At 45.9% G+C, this 23,062-nt stretch overlaps 1 protein-coding gene across 1 annotated transcript in view; it reads right to left on the bottom strand.

Moving 5' to 3' along the window:
- Positions 1 to 3,242: 3,242 nt before the first annotated feature.
- Positions 3,243 to 23,062, bottom strand: part of hdac11 (histone deacetylase 11) — a 109,727-nt gene continuing 89,907 nt past the window's right edge. Inside the window, exons 8-10 of the mRNA XM_082967768.1 lie at positions 19,046 to 19,142; positions 15,510 to 15,688; positions 3,243 to 13,057 (exon numbers count right to left, since the gene is read on the bottom strand). Of these exons, the coding sequence (XP_082823894.1) occupies positions 12,791 to 13,057; positions 15,510 to 15,688; positions 19,046 to 19,142 (543 nt within the window). The 3' untranslated portion in view covers positions 3,243 to 12,790. The remainder of the gene's footprint in view (positions 13,058 to 15,509; positions 15,689 to 19,045; positions 19,143 to 23,062) is intronic.

Below are 23,062 nucleotides of genomic sequence, written 5' to 3' on the forward strand. Positions count from 1 at the left end.
AACACATGTCAAAAATGTTATGAATTGATTTGCATTTTAATGAGGGAAATAAGTATTTGACCCCTCTGCAAAACATGACTTAGTACTTGGTGGCAATCACAGAGGTCAGACGTTTCTTGTAGTTGGCCACCAGGTTTGCACACATCTCAGGAGGGATTTTGTCCCACTCCTCTTTGCAGATCTTCTCCAAGTCATTAAGGTTTCTTCTCCAAGTCATTAAGGTTTCGAGGCTGACGTTTGGCAACTCGAACCTTCAGTTCCCTCCACAGATTTTCTATGGGATTAAAGTCTGGAGACTGGCTAGGCCACTCCAGGACCTTAATGTGCTTCTTCTTGAGCCACTCCTTTGTTGCCTTGGCCGTGTGTTTTGGGTCATTGTCATGCTGGAATACCCATCCACGACCCAATGCCCTGGCTGAGGGAAGGATGCTCTCACCCAAGATTTGATGGTACATGGCCCCGTCCATTGTCCCTTTGATGCGGTGAAGTTGTCCTGTCCCCTTAGCAGAAAAACACCTCCAAAGCATAATGTTTCCACCTCCATGTTTGACGGTGGAGATGGTGTTCTTGGGGTCATAGGCAGCATTCCTCCTCCTCCAAATACGGCGAGTTGAGTTGATGTCAAAGAGCTTGGTTTTCCTAGATATGGCTACTACATTGTGATCACTACATCCTATGGATCTGGATACTGCTTTCAAGCACATTTCTGCGGTATTATTAAAGATATGATCAATACATGTTGATGATTTCATTCCTGTGACGTTCACACCTACCCTGGTAGGTTGACTGACAAAATGATCCAGGTTGCAGTCACTGGTTACAGTTTGAAGTTGTTTCCTAGTCAATATTTAAATCACCCAGAAAATATACTTCAGTTGATATTTTATATAACCTTTATTTAAATAGGAAAGTCAGTTAAGAACAAATTATTATTTACAATGACGGCCTACCAAAAGGCCTCCTGCGGGGACGGGGGCTGGGATTAAAAATTAAAAATAAATAAAATATGAATATAGGATAAAACACACATCACGACAGGAGAGACAACACAATAATACATAAAGAGAGACCTAAGACAACAACATAGCAAGGCAGCAACACATGGCAACACAACATCACAACAACATGGTAGCAGCACAAAACATGGTACATACATTATTGGGCAGAGACAACAGCACAAAGGGCAAGAAGGTAGAGACAACAATACATCACACAAAGAAGCCACAACTGTCATTAAGAGTGTCCATGATTTAGTCTTTGAATGAAGAGATTGAGATAAAACTGTCCAGTTTGAGTGTTTGTTGCAGCTCGTTCCAGTTGCTAGCTGCAGCAAACTGAAAAGAGGAGCGACCTAGGGATGTGTTTGCTTTGGGGACCTTTAACAGAATGTGACTGGCAGAACGGGTGTTGTATGTGGAAGACGAGGGCTGCAGTAGATATCTCAGATAGGGGTGAGTGAGGCCTAAGAGGGTATTATAAATAAGCATCAACCAGTAGGTCTTGCGACAGGTATACAGAGATGACCAGTTTACAGAAGAGTGCAGTGATGTGTCCTATAAGGAGCATTGGTGGCAAATCTGATGGCCGAATGGTAAAGAACATCTAGCCGCTCGAGAGCACCCTTACCTGCCGATCTATAAATTATGTCTCCGTAATCTAGCATGGGAAGGATGGTCATCTGAATCAGGGTTAGTTTGGCAGCTGGGGTGAAAGAGATGATAGGGGCAGCAACCTTAAAGATAAAGGATCTAAACCATCTGACCCCAAATGTTTTTTTTTGGTTCAAGTTTAAGGAGCTCCTTTAGCACCTCAGACTCAGTGACTGCCTGCAGGGAGAAACTTTGTAGCGGGGCAGGGGAAAAAGAGGGAGGAGCATCGGGGATAGTCGCATTAAAAGGGGTGGGAGATGAGGAAATGTTGGACGTGCAAGGAGGCATGGCTGAGTCAAATAGGAATCCTGGCTTAATGAAGGGGTGATTAAAGAGCTCAGCTATGTGCTTGTTGTCAGTAAGAACCACATCATCAACGTTAAGGGACATGAGGAGGCAGCTGTGAGGAGGAGGGTTTATTCTCCAGGTATTTAACTGTTTTCCAGAACTTCTTGGGGTTGGACCTACAGATGCTTCTCCCTCTTTGTCCCCTTTTTTTCCTCGCACAAAGGTTCTTAACCTGTCTCTCCTTTCTGGGGAGGTTCCCATTGCTTGGAAGGCAGCCACCTGCTCCTTAACGTTGAACCAGGGGCTGAACCTGTTTTTAATTATCTTTTTCTTTATGGGGCGTGTTTGTTAACAATACCCCTGAAAATATCAATAAAAGAGGTCCAAGTGTCTTCAACAATCAAGCTGATTCTATACCATTTAACAGAGGGGATCAAGCTGATTCTATACCATTTAACAGAGGGGATCAAGCTGATTCTATACCATTTTACAGAGGGGATCAAGCTGATTCTATACCATTTTACAGAGGGGATCAAGCTGATTCTATACCATTTAACAGAGGGGATCAAGCTGATTCTATACCATTTAACAGAGGGGATCAAGCTGATTCTATACCATTTAACAGAGGGGATCAAGCTGATTCTATACCATTTAACAGAGGGGATCAAGCTGATTCTATACAATTTTACAGAGGGGATCAAGCTGATTCTATACCATTTAACAGAGGGGATCAAGCTGATTCTATACCATTTAACAGAGGGGATCAAGCTGATTCTATACCATTTTACAGAGGGGATCAAGCTGATTCTATACCATTTTACAGAGGGGATCAAGCTGATTCTATACAATTTTACAGAGGGGATCAAGCTGATTCTATACCATTTTACAGAGGGGATCAAGCTGATTCTATACAATTTTACAGAGGGGATCAAGCTGATTCTATACCATTTAACAGAGGGGATCAAGCTGATTCTATACCATTTAACAGAGGGGATCAAGCTGATTCTATACCATTTTACAGAGGGGATCAAGCTGATTCTATACCATTTAACAGAGGGGATCAAGCTGATTCTATACCATTTAACAGAGGGGATCAAGCTGATTCTATACCATTTAACAGAGGGGATCAAGCTGATTCTATACCATTTAACAGAGGGGATCAAGCTGATTCTATACCATTTAACAGAGGGGATCAAGCTGATTCTATACCATTTCACAGAGGGGATCAAGCTGATTCTATACCATTTTACAGAGGGGATCAAGCTGATTCTATACCATTTTACAGAGGCCAGTTCATGAAGGAAGTCATTTCACTGAGCAGCCACTACAAACACAGGCTGTAAAACAGTGATCATTAACATTACATCATCAAACAGGTCATTACAGAAAACACCAGACTGAAACCTATCAGGATTATTTGTGAGGATAACACCACAGAGAGTAGCCTTTTCTGGGTGTTTGGAGTCATACCTTGTGGGATTGGTAATAATCTGATAAAGATTTAGGGAGTGCCATTGCTTTAGGACTTGGTCAGGTGGTTTAAGCATGTCCCAGTTTAGGTCACCTAGCAGGACAAATTCAGACTTAGTGTAAGGGGCCAGGAGAGAATTTAGGGCAGGTAGGGTACAGGCCAGTGCTGATGGAGGATGATATCACCCAGCAACAGTCAACAAATAACTATTTTAAAGTTTAATGTTTAAAACCAGCAAATCAAATTGTTTGGGGACATACTTGGTGGAGACAACCGAGCACTGAAGGTGATCCTTGGTAAAGATTGCCACTCCACCACCTTTGGAAGATCTGTCTTGCCGAAAAAGGTTACAACCAGAAAGGTTAACATCAGTATTCAAAACACTCTTCCTTAACCACGTCTCAGTAATGACCAACACATCTGGATTGGAGCTGTGAACCCACACTTTCCATTGATCCATTTTAGGTAATAAGCTTCTAGTGTTAACGTGTAGAAAACCCAGGCTTTTATGAGAGCAGAAATCAGTGAAGCAGATATCAGAGCACAAGTCAGAATTGGGGCTAGCAACAGTAGATGGCCCAGGGTGTACATGCACATTTCCAGATATCATCAACAGTAATACAATCAGGGCACGGCAGAGGACAGGGAAAGCTCTGCAGTGCTGATTTATGACATCTGAATGTGCACCAGATGGCAACAAGATCAGATTGTACAGAAATGTCATCAGGTAACATGAATACAAAGCCGGCGGTGGTTAGAATAGGATGGGAGGCCAAAAGTCTGTGTAACCAATAGACAGTCAGAGTCCCGAGTGTGGAAACAAACATAGTCTGTCCCACGGTTGGGTAAAGAAAGTTCGTAGTCAACAAAGTATGAAGGAGTCATGAGGCAAATAGCAAAATGAACAAGAAAAATAAAATACACTACCGTTCAAAAGTTTGGGGTCACTTAGAAATTAGCTTGTTTTCCATGAAAACATACATGAAATGAGTTGCAAAATGAATAAGAAATACATTTTTATCAAATTAATAGGAAATATAGTCAAGACGTTGACAAGGTTATAAATAATGATATTTTATTTAAATAATATTTGTGTCCTTCAAACTTTGCTTTTGTCAAAGAATCCTCCATTTGCAGCAATTACAGCCTTGCAGACCTTTGGCATTCTAGTTGTCAATTTGTTGAGGTAATCTGAAGAGATTTCACCCCAAGCTGCTCCCACAACAGCTCAATAGGGTTGAGATCCGGTGACTGTGCTGGCCACTCCATTATAGACAGAATACCAGCTGACTGCTTCTTCCCTAAATACTTCTTGCATACAGTGGCTTGCGAAAGTATTGAACCCCTTTGGCATTTTTCCTATTTTGTTGCCTTACAACCTGGAATTAAAATAGATTTTGGGGGGGGGGGTTGTATCATTTGATTTACACAACATGCCAACCACTTTGAAGATACAAAATATATTTTTTTGTGAAACAAAGAAATAATAAAAAAATAATAATAACTTGAACGTGCATAACTATTCACCCCCCCAAAGTCAATACTTTGTAGAGCCACTTTTTGCAGCATTTACAGCTACAAGTCTCTTGGGGTATGTCTCTATAAGCTTGGCACATCTAGCCACTGGGATTTTTGCTCATTCTTCAAGGCAAAACTGCTCCAGCTCCTTCAAGTTGGATGGGTTCCGCTGGTGTACAGCAATCTTTAAGTCATACCACAGATTCTCAATTGGTTTGAGGTTTGGGCTTTGACTAGGCCATTCCAAGACATTTAAATGTTTCCCCTTAAACCAATCAGGTGTTGTTTTAGCAGTACACTTAGGATCATTGTCCTGAAGGTGAACCTCTGTCCCAGTCTCAAATCTCAGGCAAGACTGAAACAGGTTTCCCCTCAAGAATTTCCCTATATTTAGCGCCACCCATCATTCCTTCAATTCTGACCAGTTTCCCTGTCCCTGCTGATGAAAAACATCCCAACAGCATGATGCTGCCACCATGCTTCACTGTGGGGATGATGTTCTCGGGGTGATGAGAGGTGTTGGGTTTGCTCCAGACATAGCGTTTATCTTGATGGCCAAAAAGCTCAGTTTTAGTCTAATCTGACCAGAGTATCTTGTTCCATATGTTTGGGGAGTCTCCCACATCCCTTTTGGCGAACACCAAACATGCTTGCTTCTTTTTTTCTTTAAGCAATGGCTTTTTTCTGGTCACTCTTCCGTAAAGCCCAGCTCTGTCGAGTGTACGGCTTAAAGGGGTCCTATGGACAGATCTCCGCTGTGGAGCTTTGCAGCTCCTTCAAGGTTATCCTTGGTCTCTTTGTTGCCTCTCTGGTTAATGCCCTCCTTGCCTGGTCCGTGAGTTTTGGTGGGCGGCCCTCTCTTGGCAGGTTTGTTGTGGTGCCATATTCTTTCCATTTTTTAATAATGGATTTAATGGCGCTCTGTGGGATGTTCAAAGTTCCGGATATTTTTTTAGAACCCAACCCTGATCTGTACTTCTCCACTACTTTGTCCCTGACCAGTTTGGAGAGACTTCCTTGGTCTTCATGTTGCCCCTTGCTTAGTGGTGTTGTAGACTCTGGGGCCTTTCAGAAAAGGTATATGTATATATATATATATATATATTGAGATCATATAACAGATCATGTGAGACTTAAATAAAGTCCACCTGTGTGCAATCTAACTAATTACGTGACTTCTGAAGGTAATTAGTTGCACCAGGTCTTATTTAAGGGCTTCATAGCAAAGGGAATACATATGCATGCATCACTTCTCCATTTTGATTTTTTATACGTTTTTGAAACAAGTTATCTTTTCATTTCACTTCACCAATTTGGACTATTTTTGTGTATGTCCATTACATGAAATCCAAACTAAAATCTATTTAAATTACAGGTTGTAATGATACAAAATAGGAAAAACGCCAAGGGGGATGAATACATTTGCAAGGCACTGTAGTTTGGAGCTGTGCTTTGGGTCATTGTCCTGTTGTAGGATGAAATTGGCTCCAGTTAAGCGCCGTCCACAGGGTATGGCATGGCGTTGCAAAATGGAGTGATAGCCTTCCTTCTTCAAGATCCCTTTTACCCTGTACAAATCTCCCACTTTACCAGCACCAAAGCAGCCCCAGACCATCACATTGGCTCCACCATGATGACAGATGCATCAAGCACTCCTCCAGCATCTTTTCATTTTTTCTGCGTCTCACGAATGGTCTTCTTTGTGATCCGAACACCTCAAACTTAGATTCGTCTGTCCATAACACTTTTTTCCAACCATCGTCTGTTCTTTTGCCCATCTTAATCTTTTATATAGGCCAGTCTGAGATATGGCTTTTTCTTTGCAACTCTGCCTAGAAGGCCAGCATCCCGGAGTCGCCTCTTCACTGTTGACATTGAGAATGGTGTTTTGAAGGTACTATTTAATGAAGCTGCCAGTTGAGGACTTGTGAGGCGTCTGTTTCTCAAACTAGACACTCTAATGTCCTTGTCCTCTTGCTCAGTTGTACACCGGGGGCCTCCCACTCCTCTTTCTATTCTGGTTAGAGCCAGTTTGCTCTGTTCTGTGAAGGGAGTAGTACAAGGCGTTGTACAAGATCTTCAGTTTCTTGGCAATTTCTCGCATGGAATAGCCTTCATTTCTTAGAACAAGAATAGACTGACGAGTTTCAGAAGAAAGTTATTTGTTTCTGGCCATTTTGAGCCTGTAATTGAACCAACAAATGCTGATGCTCCAGATACTCAACTAGTCTTATTGCCTCTAATCAGAACAACAGTTTTCAGCTGTGCTAACATAATTGCAAAACGGTTTTCTAATGATCAATTAGCCTTTTAAAATGATGAACTTGGATTAGCTAACACAACGTGCCATTGGAACACAGGAGTGATGGTTGCTGATAATGGGCCTCTGTACGCCTATGTAGATACTCCATTAAAACTCAGCTGTTTCCAGCTACAATAGTCATTTACAACATTAACAATGTCTACACTGTATTTCTGATCAATTTGATGTTATTTTAATGGACAATTTTTTTTGCTTTTCTTTCAAAAACAAGGACATTTCTAAGTGACCCCAAACTTTTGAACGTTAGTGTGTATGGGGAATACAACAGAATGTAATATAAATATGGGGAATACAACAGGAGAATGCTCCCATGGCGAACGAACTCTGTGCAACACCGGCCAGTCAGAAGACAAGACGTAATGCACAACTTTTGTTATACTACTGTGTATAAAAGTACCATGTGGGTAAAATGTATATGAAACAAAAAAAAAAGAATTATCTTGAAAGTAAGTTTGTTAGAATTCAAAAATAATTTCTGATTGAAGAAAAGGTGTGAGAAACAGGTTGAATCCAATAAGGTCATGAATGGCTGAAAACAATAAGGTGATGAATGGCTGAATACAATAAGGTCATGAATGGCTGAACACAATAAGGTTATGAATGGCTGAAAACAATAAGGTCATGAATGGCTGAAAACAATAAGGTTATGAATGGCTGAAAACAATAAGGCGATGAATGGCTGAATACAATGAGGTGATGAATGGCTGAAAACAATAAGGTTATGAATGGCTGAAAACAATAAGGCCATGAATGGCTGAATACAATGAGGTGATGAATGGCTGAATGGCTGAAAACAATAAGGTCATGAATGGCTGAATGGCTGAAAACAATAAGGTGATGAATGGCTGAATACAATAAGGTGATGAATGATGTCTGCTAAATGCCATTATTATATTCATATACTACAAAGTTTAACCATCAGAATCATCCCTAAAGCTTCTCCCATAATCATATTCCTCTTAGCTTATTATACAATTATAATATTATATATATATATATATATATAAGGTGATATATATATATACACACACACACACACTTATGCAAAAATATGTATTCTATTTTAGTGAGCCATTTACTTTATGTTCATATTATTATCTTTTAGTGTTTCTTATTGTTGCATCGTCATGAAGGAACCTGCAAGTAAGCATTTCTTTGGACAATGTAGTGTATACCGTGCGTACCCCGTACATAGGACAAAAACTTTAAACATGGACCGACAATATAATGAATATATCACTGCTTTCTAACAAGTGCAGGAACCTTAAACCAAATATTTCAACAAAGTCTTAAGATCAGGAGGATTCTGAATGTGGTGCCGGAGCGTAGCAGATCACATCAGGGATGTGCTCCAAATGGCGCCCTATTCCCTATTTAGTGCACTACTTTTAATCAGGGCACGTTGGAGCTCTGGTCAAAAGTAGTGGACTATACAAGGAATAGGATGCCATATGGGATGTAATCCAGATTTCCCAATCTGAATAAGAATTACGTTTTGGAATGTTGCTAATCATTTTAATTTATTCATTAACCAATACCAATCATATTATATTATTCTCTCATTAATTAATTAACCAATACCAATCATATTATCTTATTCTCTCATTAATTAATTAACCAATACCAATCATATTATTCTCGAATTAATTATTAATTATTTTAAAAAAAAATCATTTTCACATTGTTATAATGAACTTTAAACCCTCTGCCAAACACTCATACAACATGTAAAACTCTTCCAATATTATCAACATCCAATGAAGCAAATGTCTGTAAAGTCCTACTAAGTTACCTTACAGCCCCTTGGCCAAAGTAGCGCCCTAAATAATAGGGTGTTAGGACACGACCCATGAGTTATCCCTGGCCAACCCATGTAATTAGACCAGGTAATACCATGAGTTATCCCTGGCCAACCCAGGTAATACCATGAGTTATCCCTGGCCAACCCATGTAATTAGACCAGGTAATACCATGAGTTATCCCTGGCCAACCCAGGTAATACCATGAGTTATCCCTGGCCAACCCATGTAATTAGACCAGGTAATACCATGAGTTATCCCTGGCCAACCCAGGTAATACCACGAGTTATCCCTGGCCAACCCATGTAATTAGACCAGGTAATACCATGAGTTATCCCTGGCCAACCCATGTAATTAGACCAGGTAATACCATGAGTTATCCCTGGCCAACCCAGGTAATACCATGAGTTATCCCTGGCCAACCCAGGTAATACCATGAGTTATCCCTGGCCAACCCATGTAATTAGACCAGGTAATACCATGAGTTATCCCTGGCCAACCCATGTAATTAGACCAGGTAATACCATGAGTTATCCCTGGCCAACCCAGGTAATACCATGAGTTATCCCTGGCCAACCCAGGTAATACCATGAGTTATCCCTGGCCAACCCAGGTAATACCATGAGTTATCCCTGGCCAACCCATGTAATTAGACCAGGTAATACCATGAGTTATCCCTGGCCAACCCATGTAATTAGACCAGGTAATACCATGAGTTATCCCTGGCCAACCCATGTAATTAGACCAGGTAATACCATGAGTTATCCCTGGCCAACCCATGTAATTAGACCAGGTAATACCATGAGTTATCCCTGGCCAACCCATGTAATTAGACCAGGTAATACCATGAGTTATCCCTGGCCAACCCAGGTAATACCATGAGTTATCCCTGGCCAACCCATGTAATTAGACCAGGTAATACCATGAGTTATCCCTGGCCAACCCATGTAATTAGACCAGGTAATACCATGAGTTATCCCTGGCCAACCCATGTAATTAGACCAGGTAATACCATGAGTTATCCCTGGCCAACCCAGGTAATACCATGAGTTATCCCTGGCCAACCCAGGTAATACCATGAGTTATCCCTGGCCAACCCAGGTAATACCATGAGTTATCCCTGGCCAACCCAGGTAATACCATGAGTTATCCCTGGCCAACCCAGGTAATACCATGAGTTATCCCTGGCCAACCCATGTAATTAGACCAGGTAATACCATGAGTTATCCCTGGCCAACCCAGGTAATACCATGAGTTATCCCTGGCCAACCCATGTAATTAGACCAGGTAATACCATGAGTTATCCCTGGCCAACCCAGGTAATACCATGAGTTATCCCTGGCCAACCCATGTAATTAGACCAGGTAATACCATGAGTTATCCCTGGCCAACCCAGGTAATACCATGAGTTATCCCTGGCCAACCCATGTAATTAGACCAGGTAATACCATGAGTTATCCCTGGCCAACCCAGGTAATACCATGAGTTATCCCTGGCCAACCCAGGTAATACCATGAGTTATCCCTGGCCAACCCAGGTAATACCATGAGTTATCCCTGGCCAACCCAGGTAATACCATGAGTTATCCCTGGCCAACCCAGGTAATTAGACCAGGTAAAAGGCCCTTTTTTCATAGATTGGTCCTTCAAGTCAATATGAACTAGCGAATTAAAGTCAGTGGCAGTATCAAACCATACTGGCCCCTTGGCCCAACGTAGTGCACTATATAAGTTTTACCTAAAATGGCTGCCATTTGGGTCATAGCCCAGGAGCCCAGGTGAAACTCTGGGCCAGTCAGACCTAACCCAACGTAGTGCACTATATAAGGAATTGGGTGCCATTTGGGTCATAGCCCAGGAGCCCAGGTGAAACTCTGGGCCAGTCAGACCTAACCCAACATAGTGCACTATATAAGGAATTGGGTGTCATTTGGGTCATAGCCCAGGAGCCCAGGTGAAACTCTGGGCCAGTCAGACCTAACCCAGTTCCTGACCATCATCAATATTAGGGGGAAAAGGCCCTCTTTCTCCCTACATTGGTCTGAACCAGAAACTGATACATGAACCACAAAACTTAAGTCAATCTTAAAGTCCAATGTCTGAAGTCTCTACCATGTTCAGTGTTAGTATTAAACTACTGTCCACAGAATACTGTACATCTGTTTCAGACCAACCCCGTACCCCTACAGAATGTCTCAGACCAACCCCGTACCACTACAGAATGTCTCAGACCAACCCCGTACCCCTACAGAATGTCTCAGACCAACCCCGTACCACTACAGAATGTCTCAGACCAACCCGGTACCACTACAGAATGTCTCAGACCAACCCCGTACCACTACAGAATGTCTCAGACCAACCCCGTACCACTACAGAATGTCTCAGACCAACCCCGTACCCCTACAGAATGTCTCAGACCAACCCCGTACCACTACAGAATGTCTCAGACCAACCCCGTACCACTACAGAATGTCTCAGACCAACCCCGTACCACTACAGAATGTCTCAGACCAACCCCGTACCACTACAGAATGTCTCAGACCAACCCCGTACCCCTACAGAATGTCTCAGACCAACCCCGTACCCCTACAGAATGTCTCAGACCAACCCCGTACCACTACAGAATGTCTCAGACCAACCCCGTAGCACTACAGAATGTCTCAGACCAACCCCGTAGCACTACAGAATGTCTCAGACCAACCCCGTACCACTACAGAATGTCTCAGACCAACCCCGTACCACTACAGAATGTCTCAGACCAACCCCGTACCCCTACAGAATGTCTCAGACCAACGCCGTACCACTACAGAATGTCTCAGACCAACCCCGTACCACTACAGAATGTCTCAGACCAACCCCGTACCACTACAGAATGTCTCAGACCAACCCCGTACCCCTACAGAATGTCTCAGACCAACCCCGTACCCCTACAGAATGTCTCAGACCAACCCCGTACCACTACAGAATGTCTCAGACCAACCCCGTACCACTACAGAATGTCTCAGACCAACCCCGTACCACTACAGAATGTCTCAGACCAACCCCGTACCACTACAGAATGTCTCAGACCAACCCCGTACCACTACAGAATGTCTCAGACCAACCCCGTACCCCTACAGAATGTCTCAGACCAACCCCGTACCCCTACAGAATGTCTCAGACCAACCCCGTACCACTACAGAATGTCTCAGACCAACCCCGTACCACTACAGAATGTCTCAGATCAACCCCGTACCACTACAGAATGTCTCAGACCAACCCCGTACCACTACAGAATGTCTCAGACCAACCCCGTCTCAGACCAACCCTGTACCACTACAGAATGTCTCAGACCAACCCCGTCTCAGACCAACCCCGTACCGCTACAGAATGTCTCAGACCAACCCCGTACCACTACAGAATGTCTCAGACCAACCCCGTACCACTACAGAATGTCTCAGACATTTACATTTTAGTAATTTAGCAGAAACTGTTATCCAGAGATTTTTCACCTAGCTGGCTCGGGGATTCAAACCAGCGACCTTTTGATTACTGGCCCAACCACTTAACCACCCACCCAACCAATTACTGACTCTTAACCACTAGGCTACCTGACCAACCCTGTACCATTACCAACCCCTGCCACAGTCACCTTGGGCATCAGTAAGATCGCGGGGAAGTCTGAAAAGGCACTCTAATCCCGAGCACAATAGGTTTCCAGGAGAAGCTCTGGGCCTTAAGATCCAACTCATGTTCAGTTCCAGTCAGATGGTGTTGGGTGCTGGTCCTGTCGACACAGAGGAAGGGGAGGAGTCAGAGCTGCTCATCATGAGGGAGACTCCGCCCACACACTCCTCTGTCACATCCCCATCCTCATTCCCTCCAATCAGGCCCTGGCGTCGCAGGTTGATGATGGAGTCAGCGATGATGCGAGCTGTCCTCTTCTGATATCCGCCAGACGTCACCATCAGGATGGGAATCCCTCTCCTTCGTGCTGCCCGGAAAACTATCTCATCCCTCTTTACTATGCCCTGGAAGAGAGGAGTATTTAAGCTTCAGTTTGAGTCTAGACAGCCTCTAAGAAAAACAGTTGAATAATTTGGTTTTTGTCATTTAATCTTAGTGTCCAATAACAACCCAAAGCAATGAGGATGAACAAATGCTGCATAACGTCATATTATGATAGAATCATTCCACAGCCAGTCCCCTGAGGGACTGGAGCTCTGTGTTTCTCTTCCTCTCTGCCCGCATGCTTCCCTTTCCCCTCCATTCACAGCCATTAACCCCAGAATTGCCAGGTGGGAAGGAGACATCTGGACAGTCCCCACAAACACACACCCTCCTCAGGGGGGACAGGTGGAGACATAACAATGAGGACAGCTGGTCTGGAGGTTTTAAAGAACAAGTGATGACCATCTCAGGGAATGGAAAGACTGACTCCTCTGCCAAACCTACCTGTGGTGAGATAGCCAGTCCCCTACCAACATTACCTGTGGTGAGATAGCCAGTCCCCTACCAGCCCTACCTGTGGTGAGATAGCCAGTCCTCTACCAACCCTACCTGTGGTGAGATAGCCAGTCCCCTACCAACCCTACCTGTGGTGAGATAGCCAGTCCTCTACCAACCCTACCTGTGGTGAGATAGCCAGTCCCCTACCAACCCTACCTGTGGTGAGATAGCCAGTCCCCTACCAGCCCTACCTGTGGTGAGATAGCCAGTCCCCTACCAACCCTACCTGTGGTGAGATAGCCAGTCCTCTACCAACCCTACCTGTGGTGAGATAGCCAGTCCTCTACCAACCCTACCTGTGGTGAGATAGCCAGTCCCCTACCAATCCTACCTGTGGTGAGATAGCCAGTCCTCTACTAACCCTACCTGTGGTGAGATAGCCAGTCCTCTACCAACCCTACCTGTGGTGAGATAGCCAGTCCCCTACCAACCCTACCTGTGGTGAGATAGCCAGTCCTCTACCAACCCTACCTGTGGTGAGATAGCCAGTCCTCTAACAACCCTACCTGTGGTGAGATAGCCAGTCCTCTACCAACCCTACCTGTGGTGAGATAGCCAGTCCCTTACCAACCCTACCTGTGGTGAGATAGCCAGTCCCTTACCAACCCTACCTGTGGTGAGATAGCCAGTCCCTTACCAACCCTACCTGTGGTGAGATAGCCAGTCCCCTACAACATTACCTGTGGTGAGATAGCCAGTCCCCTACCAACCCTACCTGTGGTGAGATAGCCAGTCCCTTACCAACCCTACCTGTGGTGAGATAGCCAGTCCTCTACCAACCCTACCTGTGGTGAGATAGCCAGTCCTCTACCAACCCTACCTGTGGTGAGATAGCCAGTCCTCTACCAACCCTACCTGTGGTGAGATAGCCAGTCCTCTACCAACCCTACCTGTGGTGAGATAGCCAGTCCTCTACCAACCCTACCTGTGGTGAGATAGCCAGTCCCCTACTAACCCTACCTGTGGTGAGATAGCCAGTCCCCTACCAATCCTACCTGTGGTGAGATAGCCAGTCCTCTACTAACCCTACCTGTGGTGAGATAGCCAGTCCTCTACCAACCCTACCTGTGGTGAGATAGCCAGTCCCCTACCAACCCTACCTGTGGTGAGATAGCCAGTCCTCTACCAACCCTACCTGTGGTGAGATAGCCAGTCCTCTAACAACCCTACCTGTGGTGAGATAGCCAGTCCTCTACCAACCCTACCTGTGGTGAGATAGCCAGTCCCTTACCAACCCTACCTGTGGTGAGATAGCCAGTCCCTTACCAACCCTACCTGTGGTGAGATAGCCAGTCCCTTACCAACCCTACCTGTGGTGAGATAGCCAGTCCCCTACAACATTACCTGTGGTGAGATAGCCAGTCCCCTACCAACCCTACCTGTGGTGAGATAGCCAGTCCCTTACCAACCCTACCTGTGGTGAGATAGCCAGTCCTCTACCAACCCTACCTGTGGTGAGATAGCCAGTCCTCTACCAACCCTACCTGTGGTGAGATAGCCAGTCCTCTACCAACCCTACCTGTGGTGAGATAGCCAGTCCCCTACCAACATTACCTGTGGTGAGATAGCCAGTCCTCTACCAACCCTACCTGTGGTGAGATAGCCAGTCCCCTACCAACCCTACCTGTGGTGAGATAGCCAGTCCCCTACCAACATTACCTGTGGTGAGATAGCCAGTCCCCTACCAACCCTACCTGTGGTGAGATAGCCAGTCCCCTACCAACCCTACCTGTGGTGAGATAGCCAGTCCCCTACCAACCCTACCTGTGGTGAGATAGCCAGTCCCCTACCAACCCTACCTGTGGTGAGATAGCCAGTCCCCTACCAACCCTACTTGTGGTGAGATAGCCAGTCCCCTACCAACCCTACCTGTGGTGAGATAGCCAGTCCCCTACCAACCCTACCTGTGGTGAGATAGCCAGTCCCCTACCAACCCTACCTGTGGTGAGATAGCCAGTCCCCTACCAACCCTACCTGTGGTGAGATAGCCAGCCCTCCCAGGGGGTCTCCGTCCAGGATGTCTGTCCCGGCGTTGTATACTATGATGTCAGGCTGGACCTCATTGAGAGCACCCTCCGTGTGGAGCTCTACCTTCCCGAGGTACTCATCATCCTCCGTCCCCCAGTCCAGCTCCACCTGACGCTTTATGGCTCCTGAGAGAGACATAGACAGACAGGTAGAGAGACAGGTAGAGAGACAGGTAGACAGACACGTAGACAGACAGGTAGAGAGACAGGTAGAGAGACAGGTAGACAGACAGGTAGAGAGACAGGTAGACAGACAGGTAGAGAGACAGGTAGAGAGACAGGTAGACAGACAGGTAGAGAGACAGGTAGACAGACAGGTAGTGAGACAGGTAGAGAGACAGGTAGACAGACAGGTAGAGAGACAGGTAGACAGACAGGTAGAGAGACAGGTAGAGAGACAGGTAGAGAGACAGGTAGAGAGACAGGTAGACAGACAGGTCCTTCGTTCCCCCAGTGCCTTACATTTAATCGCCCCGGGAAACACAACAATGTACAGTGCATTCGGAAAGTATTGTACTCAGACCCCCTGCTATGAGATTCGAAATTGAGCTGGTGCATCCTGTTTCCATTGATAGAACCCATAGAACCCAAGTCATTTCATGCCTGTTATGAATTAAACTATTTTACATTTGTTTTGAAAGTACAACAGAATAATGAGACACTGATTAAACCTCCTGAAATAATCAACTGTACAGGTCCAACACACACACACACACACAACCACACACACACACACACACACACTTATTGCACCGACACACACACACACACACACACATACACACACTTTTCCAGCAGGTATGGAGAGGGTTTGTTTGAGAGGGACAGAATGAGAACAGTCTTCAGGAAGAGGAAGAGTCAGAGAACACCGTTATGTCTTCAGGTAGAGGAAGAGTCAGAGAACACCGTTATGTCTTCAGGTAGAGGAAGAGTCAGAGAACACCGTTATGTCTTCAGGTAGAGGAAGAGTCAGAGAACACCGTTATGTCTTCAGGTAGAGGGGTAGAGAGTCAGAGAACACCGTTATGTCTTCAGGTAGAGGAAGAGTCAGAGAACACCGTTATGTCTTCAGGTAGAGGAAGAGTCAGAGAACACCGTTATGTCTTCAGGTAGAGGAAGAGTCAGAGAACACCGTTATGTCTTCAGGTAGAGGAAGAGTCAGAGAACACCGTTATGTCTTCAGGTAGAGGAAGAGTCAGAGAACACCGTTATGTCTTCAGGTAGAGGAAGAGTCAGAGAACACCGTTATGTCTTCAGGTAGAGGGGTAGAGAGTCAGAGAACACCGTTATGTCTTCAGGTAGAGGGGTAGAGAGTCAGAGAACACCGTTATGTCGTCAGGTAGAGGAAGAGTCAGAGAACACCGTTATGTCTTCAGGTAGAGGGGTAGAGAGTCAGAGAACACCGTTATGTCTTCAGGTAGAGGAAGAGTCAGAGAACACCGTTATGTCTTCAGGTAGAGGAAGAGTCAGAGAACACCGTTATGTCTTCAGGTAGAGTCAGAGAACACCGTTATGTCTTCAGGTAGAGGAAGAGTCAGAGAACACCGTTATGTCTTCAGGTAGAGGAAGAGTCAGAGAACACCGTTATGTCTTCAGGTAGAGGAAGAGTCAGAGAACACCGTTATGTCTTCAGGTAGAGGGGTAGAGAGTCAGAGAACACCGTTATGTCTTCAGGTAGAGGGGTAGAGAGTCAGAGAACACCGTTATGTCTTCAGGTAGAGGAAGAGTCAGAGAACACCGTTATGTCTTCAGGTAGAGGAAGAGTCAGAGAACACCGTTATGTCTTCAGGTAGAGGGGTAGAGAGTCAGAGAACACCGTTATGTCTTCAGGTAGAGGAAGAGTCAGAGAACACCGTTATGTCTTCAGGTAGAGGAAGAGTCAGAGAACACCGTTATGTCTTCAGGTAGAGGAAGAGTCAGAGAACACCGTTATGTCTTCAGGTAGAGGAAGAGTCAGAGAACACCGTTATGTCGTCAGGTAGAGGAAGAGTCAGAGAACACCGTTATGTCGTCAGGTAGAGGAAGAGTCAGAGAACACCGTTATGTCTTCAGGTAGAGGAAGAGTCAGAGAACACCGTTATGTCTTCAGGTAGAGGAAGAGTCAGAGAACACCGTTATGTCTTCAGGTAGAGGAAGAGTCAGAGAACACCGTTATGTCGTCAGGTAGAGGAAGAGTCAGAGAACACCGTTATGTCTTCAGGTAGAGGAAGAGTCAGAGAACACCGTTATGTCTTCAGGTAGAGGAAGAGTCAGAGAACACCGTTATGTCTTCAGGTAGAGGAAGAGTCAGAGAACACCGTTATGTCTTCAGGTAGAGGAAGAGTCAGAGAACACCGTTATGTCTTCAGGTAGAGGAAGAGTCAGAGAACACCGTTATGTCTTCAGGTAGAGGAAGAGTCAGAGAACACCGTTATGTCTTCAGGTAGAGGAAGAGTCAGAGAACACCGTTATGTCTTCAGGTAGAGGGGTAGAGAGTCAGAGAAGAGACATCTCTTTAGGCAGCAGTGTGGGACAGGTCAGAGTGGGACAGGTCAGAGTGGGACAGGTCGGAGTGGGACAGGTCGGAGTGGGACAGGTCAGAGTGGGACAGGTCAGAGTGGGACAGGTCAGAGTGGGACAGGTCAGAGTGGGACAGGTCAGAGTCTGCCCCCTGTGGGACACAACAATCAAACCACTATTCTATACAGCAACACACTATAAGAATAATATCAAACTACTATTGATTTCATAGTCCAGTGGCCTCAAAAACACAATATCCAATTTAGTACCCCAAAAAAATAAAATGGAGATCATTTTCAGGTATCTTACTCTTAGGGTATCCATCTCCAGGGTAGATGTATCGGTTGTAGAGGGTTAGGGGGTCATAGGTTAGAGGTATCTTACTCTTAGGGTATCCATCTCCAGGGTAGATGTATCGGTTGTAGAGGGTTAGGGGGTCATAGGTTAGAGGTATCTTACTCTTAGGGTATCCATCTCCAGGGTAGATGTATCGGTTGTAGAGGGTTAGGGGGTCATAGGTTAGAGGTATCTTACTCTTAGGGTATCCATCTCCAGGGTAGATGTATCGGTTGTAGAGGGTTAGGGGGTCCTAGGTTAGAGGTATCTTACTCTTAGGGTATCCATCTCCAGGGTAGATGTATCGGTTGTAGAGGGTTAGGGGGTCATAGGTTAGAGGTATCTTACTCTTAGGGTATCCATCTCCAGGGTAGATGTATCGGTTGTAGAGGGTTAGGGGGTCATAGGTTAGAGGTATCTTACTCTTAGGGTATCCATCTCCAGGGTAGATGTATCAGTTGTAGAGGGTTAGGGGGTCATAGGTTAGAGGTATCTTACTCTTAGGGTATCCATCTCCAGGGTAGATGTATCGGTTGTAGAGGGTTAGGGGGTCATAGGTTAGAGGTATCTTACTCTTAGGGTATCCATCTCCAGGGTAGATGTATCGGTTGTAGAGGGTTAGGGGGTCATAGGTTAGAGGTATCTTACTCTTTGCATATCCGTCTCCAGGGTAGATGTATCGGTTGTAGACGTCCATGATGAAAACACGTCTGTCATCCAGGAAGTCACGCTCATGACCGTTCCCCTAGGCAGGAAGAGGAAGTGATGTCAGAGCCAGTCTACACAGAGATCCTTCAGCACCCCTGATATTATTATAATTTACCTTCTGACAGTCAGAGTGACAGGGTGAGATGAGGGATAAATAATGTTGCCGTCCGTCCAAAAGATGTTTCCGATTAAAATGACACTCATCCAAAAGTCAATGCCTCTCCATCACTCTTCCTATCCTTCTGTTTCTCGATCTGTCCACTAGTGTCTGGAAGCTGTCAGTTTTACATTACCGCGTCTGGAAGCTGTCATGGCTGCTGTCAGTTTTACATTACCGCGTCTGGAAGCTGACATGGCTGCTGTCAGTTTTACATTACCGCGTCTGGAAGCTGTCATGGCTGCTGTCAGTTTTACATTACCGCGTCTGGAAGCTGTCATGGCTGCTGTCAGTTTTACATTACCGCGTCAGGAAGCTGACATGGCTGCTGTCAGTTTTACATTACCGCGTCTGGAAGCTGACATGGCTGCTGTCAGTTTTACATTACCGCGTCTGGAAGCTGTCATGGCTGCTGTCAGTTTTACATTACCGCGTCAGGAAGCTGACATGGCTGCTGTCAGTTTTACATTACCGCGTCAGGAAGCTGACATGGCTGCTGTCAGTTTTACATTACCGCGTCAGGAAGCTGTCATGGCTGCTGTCAGTTTTACATTACCGCGTCTGGAAGCTGACATGGCTGCTGTCAGTTTTACATTACCGCGTCTGGAAGCTGTCATGGCTGCTGTCAGTTTTACATTACCGCGTCTGGAAGCTGACATGGCTGCTGTCAGTTTTACATTACCGCGTCTGGAAGCTGTCATGGCTGCTGTCAGTTTTACATTACCGCGTCTGGAAGCTGTCATGGCTGCTGTCAGTTTTACATTACCGCGTCAGGAAGCTGACATGGCTGCTGTCAGTTTTACATTACCGCGTCTGGAAGCTGACATGGCTGCTGTCAGTTTTACATTACCGCGTCTGGAAGCTGTCATGGCTGCTGTCAGTTTTACATTACCGCGTCAGGAAGCTGACATGGCTGCTGTCAGTTTTACATTACCGCGTCAGGAAGCTGACATGGCTGCTGTCAGTTTTACATTACCGCGTCAGGAAGCTGTCATGGCTGCTGTCAGTTTTACATTACCGCGTCTGGAAGCTGACATGGCTGCTGTCAGTTTTACATTACCGCGTCTGGAAGCTGTCATGGCTGCTGTCAGTTTTACATTACCGCGTCTGGAAGCTGACATGGCTGCTGTCAGTTTTACATTACCGCGTCAGGAAGCTGACATGGCTGCTGTCAGTTTTACATTACCGCGTCTGGAAGCTGTCATGGCTGCTGTCAGTTTTACATTACCGCGTCTGGAAGCTGACATGGCTGCTGTCAGTTTTACATTACCGCGTCTGGAAGCTGACATGGCTGCTGTCAGTTTTACATTACCGCGTCTGGAAGCTGTCATGGCTGCTGTCAGTTTTACATTACCGCGTCTGGAAGCTGACATGGCTGCTGTCAGTTTTACATTACCGCGTCTGGAAGCTGACATGGCTGCTGTCAGTTTTACATTAGGTCTGCTACTGGGAGTGCAGGCTTCATCTCCAGCCTTACTCTAAGTAAAACAGCTGATTCAGCTAATCAAGGTCCTGATGAGCATTTGATCAGCTTAATCGGGTGTGTTAGAGCAGGGCTGGAGAAAAATCCTGCACCCACAGTGGGTGTGCATCCCAAATGGCACCCCATTCCCTATATAGTGCACTACTTTAGACAAGGGCCCCATTCCCTATATAGTGCACAACTTTACACCAGGGCCCTATTCCCTATATAGTGCACTACTTTACACCAGGGCCCTATTCCCTACATGGTGCACTACTTTAGACCAGAGCACATAGGAAATAGGGTGCCATTTTGGACACAGCGGTGGTCTGTTGTGCTGTCATCACTATGGAAACATCACTACTCATCAGTCTGTTGTGCTGTCATCACTATGGAAACATCACTACTCATCAGTCTGTTGTGCTGTCATCGTCATGGAAACATCACTACTCATCAGTCTGTTGTGCGGTCATCGTCATGGAAACATCACTACTCATCAGTCTGTTATATGGTCATCGTCATGGAAATATCACTAGTCATGTGGCTAACTGGGAGGATGTGGCTCATCTGAACACAAGATAAATATGGTAATTAGTAGGCTTCCTAAAGAGTGAACTGGAATGAACATATTACCCCCCTCAGAGAGAGAGGAGAGGACTGTGCATCTCAATATACACTGGACTCACGTATCTTTACTGAGGGACTGCTTATACAGTGGTGAGTGGGCCCGGTGAACAGGATGCTGTTTGGGATGCTGAGACAGTTACAGTGAAGCTGGTGAGTGGGCCCAGTGAACAGGATGCTGTTTGAGATGTTGAGACAGTTACAGTGAAGCTGGTGAGTGGGCCCGGTGAACAAGATGCTGTTTGGGATACTGAGACAGTTACAGTGCCGCTGGTGAGTGGGCCCAGTGAACAGGATGCTGTTTGAGATGTTGAGACAGTTACAGTGACGCTGGTGAGTGGGCCCAGTGAACAGGATGCTGTTTGAGATGTTGAGACAGTTACAGTGAAGCTGGTGAGTGGGCCCGGTGAACAAGATGCTGTTTGGGATGCTGAGACAGTTACAGTGAAGCTGGTGAGTGGGCCCGGTGAACAAGATGCTGTTTGGGATGCTGAGACAGTTACAGTGCCGCTGGTGAGTGGGCCCAGTGAACAGGATGCTGTTTGAGATGTTGAGACAGTTACAGTGACGCTGGTGAGTGGGCCCAGTGAACAGGATGCTGTTTGAGATGTTGAGACAGTTACAGTGAAGCTGGTGAGTGGGCCCGGTGAACAAGATGCTGTTTGGGATGCTGAGACAGTTACAGTGCCGCTGGTGAGTGGGCCCAGTGAACAGGATGCTGTTTGAGATGTTGAGACAGTTACAGTGACGCTGGTGAGTGGGCCCAGTGAACAGGATGCTGTTAGGGATACTGAGACAGTTACAGTGACGCTGGTGAGTGGGCCCAGTGAACAGGATGCTATTTGGGATGCTGAGACAGTTACAGTGAAGCTGGTGAGTGGGCCCAGTGAACAGGATGCTGTTAGGGATACTGAGACAGTTACAGTGACGCTGGTGAGTGGGCCCAGTGAACAGGATGCTATTTGGGATGCTGAGACAGTTACAGTGAAGCTGGTGAGTGGGCCCGGTGAACAGGATGCTGTTTGGGATACTGAGACAGTTACAGTGACGCTGGTGAGTGGGCCCAGTGAACAGGATGCTGTTTGAGATGTTGAGACAGTTACAGTGAAGCTGGTGAGTGGGCCAGTGAACAGGATGCTATTTGGAATGCTGAGACAGTTACAGTGAAGCTGGTGAGTGGGCCCAGTGAACAGGATGTTATTTGGGATGTTGAGACAGTTACAGTGCCGCTGGTGAGTGGGCCCAGTGAACAGGATGCTATTTGGGATGCTGAGACAGTTACAGTGAAGCTGGTGAGTGGGCCCAGTGAACAGGATGCTATTTGGGATACTGAGACAGTTACAGTGAAGCTGGTGAGTGGGCCCAGTGAACAGGATGCTATTTGGGATGCTGAGACAGTTACAGTGAAGCTGGTGAGTGGGCCCAGTGAACAGGATGCTGTTAGGGATACTGAGACAGTTACAGTGACGCTGGTGAGTGGGCCCAGTGAACAGGATGCTATTTGGGATGCTGAGACAGTTACAGTGAAGCTGGTGAGTGGGCCTGGTGAACAAGATGCTGTTAGGGATACTGAGACAGTTACAGTGACGCTGGTGAGTGGGCCCAGTGAACAGGATGCTATTTGGGATGCTGAGACAGTTACAGTGAAGCTGGTGAGTGGGCCTGGTGAACAAGATGCTGTTAGGGATACTGAGACAGTTACAGTGACGCTGGT

Source organism: Salmo salar, chromosome 22 (genome assembly GCF_965601325.2).
Source record: "Salmo salar chromosome 22, fSalSal1, whole genome shotgun sequence".
In the NCBI taxonomy this organism is placed as follows: domain Eukaryota; kingdom Metazoa; phylum Chordata; class Actinopteri; order Salmoniformes; family Salmonidae; genus Salmo; species Salmo salar.